The 12,205-nt window shown below is 40.4% G+C and overlaps 1 protein-coding gene across 1 annotated transcript in view; it reads right to left on the minus strand.

The window, feature by feature from the left end:
- MYO3A (myosin IIIA) overlaps nt 1-12,205 on the minus strand; it is a 1,274,985-nt gene that overhangs the window by 529,595 nt on the left and 733,185 nt on the right. Inside the window, exons 24-25 of the mRNA XM_069211361.1 lie at nt 8,175-8,380; nt 2,993-3,104 (exon numbers count right to left, since the gene is read on the minus strand). Coding sequence (XP_069067462.1) covers nt 2,993-3,104; nt 8,175-8,380 — 318 coding nt within the window. The remainder of the gene's footprint in view (nt 1-2,992; nt 3,105-8,174; nt 8,381-12,205) is intronic.

Raw genomic sequence — 12,205 nt, forward strand, 5'->3', positions numbered from 1 at the left:
ATTCAGAGCCCTGAAACTAAACCTGAAAACCGATTCAGCCACTCTATTGGCAAAATGATCGAATAGCAGAATTTCTTAATAAGCTTCTTTCAACAAGCAGACGCCACAGGAGGGAAAAGCCTGCCCATCACTTGATAGGGAATGTTCTGTGTATGAACTGCAGGTAAGGTGCTGGATCACCAGGCATAATCAACCTAGTTTTCACTATTAGATCTGTTGGTGTCTTTACCTGTGTTCTAGCTGCTTGTTCAAATAAGCTTTTGCTACTGTGTTATTAATCGAATAAGGACTACCTCCAGTTTCATCTAATGTTCAAATTCTAGGAAGATTTCCAAACTTCCTCCAACTCAGTCTAGCTGGATGATCTCAACTGTTCTCACCATGACCACCAATTTCGGCCTGTCTTTAGCTTCCACAAGGGGGTTCTCATCACTTTCCCCTGTGAGACTTTGGTATCACATGGACAAAAGAGAATACACCCTCATACCTTTTGTCTTATATCCCGGCAGGAGACCCAATGTAGTGCTTCTTAATTCTTGGTTGACTCTGGAATTTTTCAGACCTGCAGGCCTCCAAAGTATCAGAATGTATAGTGATACTGGCATCAAATACAATTATATTCATGGAACCAGCAACTCAGATGCTGCCCATATACCCTCCATCACCAGCCATTGTTGCTCCAGTGTTATCCCTCGTGTACAGAAGATCATGTAGGTGATTCTCCAATTTGTTGGACTAGCGTGGGATATTACCCCTACTGCCATCGGATAACTCTTTTGAATAAACTCCTGACATCTCTGACATCTGTGATGATACTAGATGTGATTTTTGCTGTTTGCTGTGAGGTGTTGGAAGCATAGATCAAACTGCTTGTGCGTTCTGGTTTGAAAGACTCAAGATTGAAGCTTAAATGAAACAATTGTTCAGGTACAGCAGAATTAACAGACATGCATTATTGTGCAGACCCACAGAGAGTGCTACCAATTTTGGAAATACCTTTAAACTCTTCCTACGACTAAATGGCAGTGGAGGATACTGGAAATGTGGTTTCTGATCAGAGAACCAGAGAAACTTTGGTATTCATGAAATTTTGTATGTGATAGTATGCATCCCGGAGATTGGTGCTGCGTGGTACACTCCTTCCATATCAACAGAGTGGTAGACTACAGCTTTTCAGTTCTGAAATATGCCAGTATCCATTTCTGAGGTACTTAACATTCTACATCAACATAAAACCTCAGGATGATTTTTCTACTACAAAGATAGCTGCATACACCCCAGCAGTTTACTCATGCATTGAAGTGGGAATTACCAATTTCTTGGTAAATAAATCTTGAACAGCGTACTCCATGGCTGGTCTGAAAGTCTATTTCTGGTTTATTTCAACTATTGTTGAATGTGGGGCTTGAGCGCATTTAGGTCCATCTTTTACTATTGCTGTTGCCTATTCATCACTACCCTACTCCATTTTGTCTTTAGAATGTGTTACATCATAGTCAGAGCTGCTGGCTAGATTTAGCTAGCATAACTTTCATGTGACTAGAATCTGGATCGCTAAGGCAGGCAGTTCTCAAACAAACTTTGGTCTGTGTCCTTCATTAAGATATTGTATTATCCAGCAACCCCTGTGAATGTTACTATCTTGTTGAATCCATTGTTACATCAAAAATAATTATATATCCTGCATGAATAAAAGCTGTCATGAATTACTGTAATAGATATTCAGCTCAGATCAAGAGCTAGAAGAGATAGGTTAGTGCCTCAATCATGCATCTGTCATCTTCTCTACTGGGCCTATAGCTTTAGTTCTCCATAGTTATGAACAGTATATCCTTCAACATCGGATCAATTCATATGTCTCTTTACTAATCCACATCTATTTTCATCTATTAGATACCTTTGTTAAGAAACTTAGGCTGGATAGTCTTCTCAGGGATTAAGAAGTGCACGTTCTTTAATATTTGATGGATAATCTCTTGCACATTCTCTTATGACACATTGTTGTTCTTTGCAGTATGATGATGATAAAATAAGGAAACAGGACCAGTCAAGTATGGGTCTCTCATTATTGTGCTCTGCTGACAAGACAGGTTCATGCACCTTCATAATCTTTCTTTGTACTGCCTCTGCTTTAAAGCAGAGGTAGGGAGTGACTCCTGTTTGGTCTTCCCTGTAAAGCACCTGCCCCTCCTTGTCTACACTAGGAAAGGGAAATGCAGTAGGAGATTGAAATTAGAGGGAACACACTTCTGCTTCTCCTCAGATTCCTCAACTATTTTGTGAGAGACTATCTCACACAGATAAGCATAACAAGTAGTGATGCAATATATGCAGTCTAGTCTCTCCTTGGCATGGTCCTTATTCATCTGTTTCACTTACCTTCTGCTACCCAGGACACCCTATAATATCATTAACGTGTACTCAGATGCAGCAACATGTCCTGCATTAGCTCTGCCCAACTGTGCCTCCCCCGCCTTCCCTCCACTGCCTTTGCAGCTGATGCTATGTTCTGTTTTCAGTGTATTGAATGCTGCCACCCACACTGGAAATAAGCATTTTATGAATTCCTAAAGCTCTCCCCAATGTACCCTTGTCCTGTTAGACCATTCATTAATCAAATTTCAGAGGACACAACTGACTATTGGGAAGATCGATCAGCGATATCAAACAGAAAAGAAATGGGCAGTCAGGTGTTTGCTGGCCCAAGACACCCTTTTGGGAAGAGTGGAGCTAAAAAAAAGACTATATATAAAGAGAAGCTAAGAAGAGAACCAGTATCTGTCAGCAGGCCACCAATACCTTAGAAAGTAAAGATAGGGGCAGGGAGGAGAAAACAACATAATAATATGTGCTATAGTTTTGGAATTCAAATGACATTTACAAACCACTCTTCCTTTAGTCTCATGATTACCTTCCAAGAGTACCTCAATGACAAAAAGGCTCCTAATCCAGACTTTACCTCTTGAAAGGAGAGCTGTTTAAAATTACTTACTTTGGTTTTTCCTAAAGCCCAATTATGGAAATTTGCTTTCTCCAGAATTGCAGCACAGCATTCGGCACTCACTGGTGGAAGATCATTGGATTTGTAGCAGATGAGGAAGTACCTAAACAGAAACATTCAACATTAAAAATGATAATACTGTGCAGTACGCTACAAATGATCAAATCAAGGCCTTGTTATTAGCTGTTAGTCTGTGAGACTTTGGAGGCACCAATGACACGTTGATATATTAGAACAGTAAACGCGAAGGATTAGGTCTTATTGAGTGGACTTGGTAAGGTAAATGAATATTTTGGCATTGCAGCTAGGCAAGCACTAAACTTTAACTTTGTGAACACATCATTTCAGTGAGAGAATACTGCATTTTCGGCAACAGAACATTGTTTCACAACATTTACATCCTGTGTGCTGGCTGATGAGGGGTTATACCCCGAAACTAGTCCCACGATGCTCGTTTCTGGTCCAGGGATGATCTGGCCTGGCAGTTCGGGCTGAACTGTTCCCATGAGGAACAGGGTCAAGACTGATTTGCATATGGCTGGGTCCAGAGTGGGGTGGTGTGGTGGGCAAAAAAAAAGATGCATTAAACCCAGATCTTTGAGACTGGGGGTGAATGTTTGCATTGTTCAGCATTCCGTCCACTATCTGTTTTTTTTTTTTTGGTTTTTATTTTTGCTTTTGTTTCCCTAAGTGGGAAGGCTATGCCCAGATGTGAGTCCTGTGCTTACTGCGCTACTGGATTCCAGCTAGTCTGGCTGATGAGGGGTGATACCCCGAAACCAGCCCCAAGATGCTTGTTTCTGGTCCAGGGATGACCTGGCCTGGTAGTTCAGGCTGGACTATTTTCATTGGGAACACGGTCAAGACTGATTTGCATATGGCTGGGACCAAACTGAGGTAGCATGGTGCACAAAAAAAATGATGGATTAAACCCAGATCTTTGAGACTGTGGGTGAATGTTTCCATTGTTCAGCATTCCATCCATCATCTTTTCTTTTTGCATCTGTTTAAATCAGGCACTTCCTTCAATGTAAAGGTGATAACAGGAATCATATGTTTAATGGGTTGACAGGAAAACTGATGTATGGGAGCCTTCCTGTTCTGCCAAGCTCTAAATCAGGGACTATATTCTAAGCTCCTGCAGTGAAAAGTCTACTGGATTTTGGAGGTGTTGTCCGCACAATAAAGATTTTTCCATCAAAGTGACTGTCTGTGCTACAGTTTGAGCTACTCTAAGGGCAGGAGAATGTGATAATGCTCATGTAAGCTGGTGCACTTTTCCCCACCAAATGTGGACACTGAAAATGTACCCACCCACAGACTAAAATTACATTGAAAACACCCATATTTCTTGTCTCCTGGCATGTTTGAGTATTTACTACCAAAATGCTAGGGACACTGTGCAACTCTACCTACGTCAATTCTTTCCATAGGGGTCTTTCGTGTTGCTAATTCTGGCAAACGTCATGGCAGATTTGCTGTTTTCGAAATGACAGAACTGCTAGCAACTTGGCTGAAGTTATCACTGCATCTTGATGGACCTCAGGAAAGAGCATGATTGCCTAGCCTGGTTGAATGTCCACTATGTGTAGACTCATATTGGGTGGCTAAACTACCAGAGGTGCAGACAGAAAATCTGCATTTCTATACTGGAGTGTCCTGATATAGATTAAATTAATGGAAGCACAAAAACCATGAAGCTACATTGAAGGAAATCTAATCATGGAAAACCAATTTTAAATTCAATTTTAAGGAAATACAAGAAGACTATATTAAAGAAAACATTTTAAAAGAAGGATAATTTTTCAGGAAACATCTAAAACTACATTTGGGTGGAGGTTAGTGGTAGTAAGGAGATTTTGAGATCAGATATGGGTGATGTGTAGGGGTGAAAAAGGGTCTTTAGGGTCAGGCATTGGTGTACTTCAGGTGTAGAAAGTTGTTTTAATGTTTAGGAATGGTGGTGTGTAAAGGTAATGAGAGTTTTTTGGGGGGATAGGAATGAGCAGAGTTAAAGAGCTTTCGACACTGGGAGACTGCTATTCAGAAGTCACCTTCCAAAGCCTGGAGTGTCTAATTGGGAAAAAGGGCTTCCTGGGCATGTAATTGTTGGTTTACTGGGCACTGGTACTGGCTGTACATTGGCTTGTACAGGATTTGGACTCCAAGCCTCCAACACATCACCTATTGCAGGTCATATTGACTTTTGGCCACCACCACCGCCACTAGATCTCCTGGCTCTACAGGACAATGATTACCATGACCTCAGATGGTTTGCCAAACTCGCGCACCTGGAGAGAGAACGTAATAGGTAGACAATTCCAAAGGAAGGAATGGAAGCAGACCCTAGAATGCACTTACACCATCTCCAGAAACACATGCTTCAAATTTACTATTTACCCGCATACCACCTATCTTACCCCAAACAGATTGAAAACTATGCTACAAACATAAACGTGAACTGCCCCAAATGTGCTCTAATTGATGTGAACTTCACCCACATTGTTTGGAGCTGCAGAGTGATAGTATGATTCTGGCTACAGGTCACATCAGATTTTGAGAGAAATTAGAACAAGCAGATGCTCCATTCTTTTAAGGTGTGCCTGTTATGCCTGTATAGAAGAACATCTAGGATGGTTGGCAATAGGTTCTTAGATTTGGCACTGAGAATAGCTCTCAGGAATATTGCACTACATAGGAAATCACTGCTCAGCACGCTCTGTAATAGGTGGAAAACAGACATGGCGAAGTGTGTGCTTATAAAAAGGGCAGCCTTGAGCTCAGAGGAATAGAGGAGCATCCCTAGGAAACCCTTGATGAAACAATGGATGGAAGTGGTGGCCCGTTTTATTAAGTCAGTTACGCAGTAATCCACTGGATTTGTGTATTGCTGCATTTTCTGAAGCAGCTGACCCCACTCACTCAGATACTCCCTGTTAGTTGGAAGTGCCTTCCCCCTAATGCGTTAATGGCCAACTCCTACCACTGGAATGCCCACTGGGAAGTCAATGCCATCCCGAACTACACATAGCTACAAGTAAGAAACTGCGAATTCTTTACTACTTAGTGTGCTTGGTTTGTATTAGTTCTATATGATTTACATGGTTGAGCCTGCATTTAGTACTGCTCTTCCACGCCCACTAGTGCATCATCCTGTTCTGGTTACAAATTATGTGTTGTATGTTTATGATCCACTTGTATGAGCGGGCATACAACATCTGTTTGTCATATTACTATGCTGAAAACGCTGAATAAAAACTGTTGAGAAAAAGGAATGGGTGGTGAGGAGTCTTAAGGGACAGAGTTGGATGGAGGTTGTGGGCAGACAGAATTTTAGGGTTCAGGAATGGATGTAGTTTAGTTTAAGTTGGTGAGGGATTTTATGAGTTCAGGGATGGGTGGAGTTTAGATGTAGAAAGAGGTTTTTAGGTTTCACAGATGGGTGAAGTTTAGGGATGTCAGAGGTTTTTATTGTTCAGGAACGGGTGGAGTTTTGGGGTATTAAAGATCAGGACTGGGTGGAGTTTAGGGGTGATGAGAGGATGTTAGAGGTCCGGGATGGATGTTGTTTAGTTTGAGTGAGGGTTTTATGGTTCTTGGATGATTGTTCTTTAGGTGTGGTGAGTTGTTTTTGGGAGGCAGGAGTGGGTGGTGTTTAGGGGCAGTGAGGGTTTTTTTAGGGTTCTGGGATAGGTGACCTTTAAGGGTAGTGAAGGGTTTTAAGGCTTCAGAAATGGGTGGGGTTTGGGTACAGAAAACAGATTTAAGGGTTCAGAAATGGTTAGAGTTTAGGAATAATTAAGCTTTTTATGGTTCAGAGATAGGTGAAGTTTAGGGGTAGAAAGGACGTATATGGTTCATGGACGGTGTAGTTTATGGCTGAGGGATGGGATGGTTTAGTCATGGTGAGGGTTTCTTTAGTTTTCAGAGATGGGTGGAGTTCAGACATGGTGATGGGTTTTTAGGGGCAAGAATGGATGGCCTTTATTGGTCGTGAGCAAGATAGGGATGCATGGTGGTTAGGGGTGGTGAGGGATCAGTAAATTAAAAGCATCTGAAGTACTGACTTGACAATGTTAAAGATATACATCAAAAATAATATCTCCTTAAATAAAGCACATAAATAACTTTGACAAAAATGTTTCTGAAAGTAAGACCAGAAACTATTGCATTTACACCTTAAAAACGAGTATGTAAAAGCCATTTTTGAACAAAAAGACATTCTATAAATTGGTGTCTATCAAATAGTAAATACCATTCATCCTGCTAATTTCCATTACACAGTTTATGTCAAATGATTTCTCAGTAATGGTATTGCACGAAATCGTTTTTTGTGAAATGACATACAAATGGATTTTCCATTACCAACAATCTCTAAACCAGCTTAGATGACTAAGACTATCCCTCTTCTACAAACCCAAGCTAGCATGTATGTTAAAAGCCCAAGCACCTGGATTGTTGTGATCAGTCATCTCACGGATGCTGTACATGTTACAGACTGGCAGACCAATGTGCATTTTTACTCCTTTGAAAATAACACCAATATGGAACAAAGCAAATGAAGACACCTCTCCCTATTTTAGCTGCCCATGCTACACATGGTAGGTAGAAGCCACAGGAGTTACCCATAAACCTCAGAATGGCAGGGTACGTTATATAAAATAAAGTGATAAAAGTCCAACAAGGTATCATTGAAATCAAAACAATTATGCACTTTATAGGGACAATTCCTATCTAATGACAAACAATTTGTCTAGGAGGTGTGTAAATATTTTTAGAGACCCATTTTTTTACATTCTTTATAATCATATATGCAAGGTTAATATATAAAATAAATACAATTATCAGATACATACATCAGGTCTACAAAACTATTTTGTGGGGCTCCGTGAGGTGAGTGATCGCACAGTGTAAGTGAAAGAAACAACAAAGTAAGAGAAGGATTTCGCCAAACTGGACATGCAACGGTTTACATCCTTCGCACCTTTCCCAATGGTCAAATCAAGTTTGGAATCTGAAAGTGTTGTATGTTAGTGTAAAATCAAGCAATTGCCTGGGATACACAAATTAAGGATCACTGAATTATATTTATTTTATAAAGATAGTACACCAATTTCTTCTATTTTGTAAACATGTTCTCTTTTCTTTTTTTTTGTAAATCACAGGTTGTTACCGTTTGATAAAGTTGGCAAAGAGTATCCGATGTGAGTAGCCCTGCCTTCGGATCCTTGCCGTCTCCAAGATGCCTGTGTACCGTAACTGGATGAGCACCTTTTCTCTGTCGTACCTGTTTGCGTGACGGTCATTGTTCGGCTTGATACATCGGACAAAATGTGGCTGGCCTGCCACCATTTTAGATAATAAATCCATCAAGGAATACTAAAAAAGAACAAAGGGCAATGTATTGAAAACATACAAAGCTTTGTGAACTTCTACTTATATTTGCAAATCTTTTCAGTGGGATCATGTTCCGTAGGAAGTAAACTTCGCTCAGCCATGGAATGGATGCCAGTCTTAAGAGTGCAGTAACAATCCTCAGGCATTTTCTGGCAATGAATTAGCAATTTAGGCATATTTAGGAAGCGTGACCCCACTATCCTTTAATAATATATACAGGCTCAGCAAAATGAATTAATTTAATTAAAGACTAAGCACTCTCGAATGAGATAGCAATGAGACACTGACTGTACCTTACTGAATGCAAAAGCATCCTATCGCTCACTAATTTATTTAGGGAAGTAGCCCAGTCTGCCATTATGTGGTGCTCATCTTTGATCCAATCTGTTTAGTACTTTTGTTAGGTGCAGCATAATCCTTGCACCTAGGATGACTCCAACCTGTATTTCAAATTTCCTATGGAAGTAAACCAAAGTAATGGAGGGGAAATATGTCTCTAAGCGCTATAGCGTGTGTGACATTAATACAGCTGAATTACGACTGAAAAGCAATGCCAGTTCTGCCCAGAGGCGTAGCTTCCATTGGTGTAGCAGGTGTAGTGGCAGCAGGACCCAGAGGCCCGAATTGCTGTCTGAATCCTTATTATTGAGGTGTTCCACAGTACAAACAGCAGCCAAGGAAGTAACTTACTTATTTGCAGTAGGGCCCATGGCACATTATCTACGCTACCGGTTCTGCGCAGATGAAAAATAGAACAAGCATTTGCAATGCAATGGGTCTCACGTTTGCTCGAGTTAGAGCTATTAGCGCTGTAAAATCCTAACTGATCTTTTCTTGTTACATAAATTGAAAATGAAAAGTAAAACAGTTGACATAAGCATGAGCGCGAAGGAGACACACAAGAGGAAAAGAAGTTTGCTTGCAGTCAAACGTATCAGCAAAAGTGCAATTCTCTAGGTCAATGGCCAAGGCGGTAACAAAACTGCCCAAAGGTGGGACAAAAGTAAAGCATTTACCCATGATAACAAAGGATTTTTGAAAGGCAAGCCCATGAACGAGTGATAAAGATGGGCATGCGGTGGGCATGGTTAAAAGCCCACAGATAGATTACACCAGGCCAGAGCGCTTGCACACTTGACCTAAAAACAAATGAAGACACATGGATGTGGAATTCAGTGCATTACTTGCAATTTATGCTGAGAGGCCCTTCACTGAACGCTAGCTATTGTAAAAACCTATGCGCATACCCAGCCTAGTCTACGCACTTCTAGTTATGGGCGGACTGACCCAATATTAAACAAGTACTGGCAAAGCCAATGGGTCCTGCCTTTTCTAATGCAAAAGGTTCTGTAGTGGCTGGTGAGTTTGTGTGTGTGGTAGGATAAATATGAGCATGAATCAGTGGAAAGATTGTCAATGAGTGCATTGATTATAGAATTAGAGAGTGAATTAGTGCACGGATAACTGGGTGAGTGCTGAACTTATGTAAATCAGCAATGATGTATTTCTGCAGGACCACCACGCTGGTTATCTAGTGAGAATACATTATGAAAACACTAAACAAGGGCAAATAATGAATGTGTACAGAGTAAGTGACTGTATGTGTAGACAGACCTGGAAAACCCGAATAAGACATATCTAAGTAATGCAATATTTTTCATTTGGAAGGCACGGTCACTCAGCAATCTGGTTCATACTATATAAAACTGCAAAGATATATAAATAAGCAAGCCAATTCTAAGCACCATGAGCACCATGAGCATTAAGGAGACACACAAAAAGAAAAATTAAAAGCAAGCCAATTCAAAGCGCCACGTCTGCCATGAGCGTGAAGGAGACACACAAAAGGACAAATGAAAAGTAAAAAAGTTGACATAAGCGAGCTGAGTCAAAGCGCCACGGCCGCCATGAGCGTGAGTGTGAAGGAGACACACAAAAGGAAAAGAAGTTCACTGGCAGTCAAACATACTGGCAAACATGCAATTATTTATGTAACATGGTAGGTCCGCAAGGTAGTAACAAAGCAGCCCCAAGGAGGGACAAACGTAAAGCATTTACCACTATTAACAACAGATTTTTGAAAGGCAAGCCCACAAACAAGTGAAATCGATGGGCGTGAGGTGGGTGTGGTTAAAAGCCCACGTAGCTACCAAGACATTGGAAAAGCAGCCCTTGCGCGCTGCTATGCTCAACCTAAAACGTAGCACAACTGAAAGACAGTCATGCTTACAATAGTTGTCTTCTGAAAACAAAAGTGTAGTAACTTCTAAAGAACAGAAAGTGAAAGTTGGAACTGGTGAAAAGTAGCCAAGAGCTCATGCAATGAAGGTTGGGACTGAAGAAAAGTACCCCAGAGCTCCTTCAATGAAAGTTGGAAATGATGAAAAGCAACCCAGAGCTCATTCAATTGTTTGGTATGAAGTGCCTTCTGTGCTGATGAAGAAATATTCTGGAGCTAAAGATCAGTGCTTGTGGGTGGTATCTGGAAGTCCTGTATTTTCTAAAAGCAAACTACTGAAGGTCTTTTTGTCCATCATTTTGGTGATAAATCCATTCATTAATTTGGACTTGGCGAGAATATCTTTTGGGAAAACCCATATTATGATTTTTTTAGACTGTTTGTCTCTGTCAAAAGTGTCTTGGCAGCAGTGTGCTGCGTACAAGCTGACTCAACTTAAGTAAAAAAGTATGATATAAAACTTGCACAGTTTGTTCATCTATTTTATTTTAAGCCTCTTTGCCTCTAGTACTGTCACAGTGCAGTTCCTAAAAATCTATACGTTATTGCTTTTTCAAACTTTTTTTATTTTCCATTTCAATTTGATGTTTACAGCAAACATAGACCAATAAGCTCTGACTTGATCTATAATTATATTTTTCAGATGCCATGGTGTATAACCAGAAGTTTATAAACTTGTCAATTTAATATACATACAGATTCCAGAAGAACATAGCATTGGCATTTGTTCATGCATATTACTACTTGCTACACTAAATTCATAAGTACACGCAAAAATAAAAATAAAAATATTCTTGTTTATCAGTGACATGGTAACTATAGCCATTGTAGGGAATGTAGCTAATTAGTTGCTTTGGTGTTAGATGTGTTGATCCACTCCGAATCGTTTTGGAATGTCTTAGAAAGAGTTGAGATCCCCTCTTCTCTTTACTTCAACCTAGTGAACTGAACTCAGCAAATCAAGCAGGAGGGAGCTGCAAATGACTTTCTCAAACAATGAAAAGTTAAACAGCCAACATAAGCAAGCCGATTCAAAGCGCCATGGCCGCCATGAGCGCAAAGGAGACACACGAGGAAAAATGAAAAGTAAAATAGTTGACATCAGCGAGCTGATTCAAAGAGCCACAGCCACATGAGCACAAAGGAGACACACAAAACGAAAAAGAAGTTAGCTCACAGTCAAACATATCAGCAATGTGCACTTATCCATGTAATAGGGTTGGTCCCCAAGGCGGTAACAAAACCGCCCCAAGGAGAGCCAAACATAAAGCATTTACCAACTATAACAAAAGATTTTTGAAAGGCTAGCCCACGAACAAGTGAAAGTGATGGGGGTGTGGTTAAAAACATACATACATACCAAGACGTCAGAAAAGCAGCGCTTGTGCGCTGTGATGCTCAACCTAAAAAAGAACTGTATTGGCTAATTTCAGACAAAACGCAAATGTAAATATTATTGTAAATTGTTGCTTTCAATGAAGCCCTAGTTGTTACATTGGCAACAAACCTAGACAAAATGTATCATGCTAAAAATCGTTTTGCTGCATTCGATAACGTGTAAAAAAGCA

The sequence above is a fragment of the Pleurodeles waltl genome, chromosome 10 (assembly GCF_031143425.1).
Source record: "Pleurodeles waltl isolate 20211129_DDA chromosome 10, aPleWal1.hap1.20221129, whole genome shotgun sequence".
NCBI lineage: Eukaryota > Metazoa > Chordata > Amphibia > Caudata > Salamandridae > Pleurodeles > Pleurodeles waltl.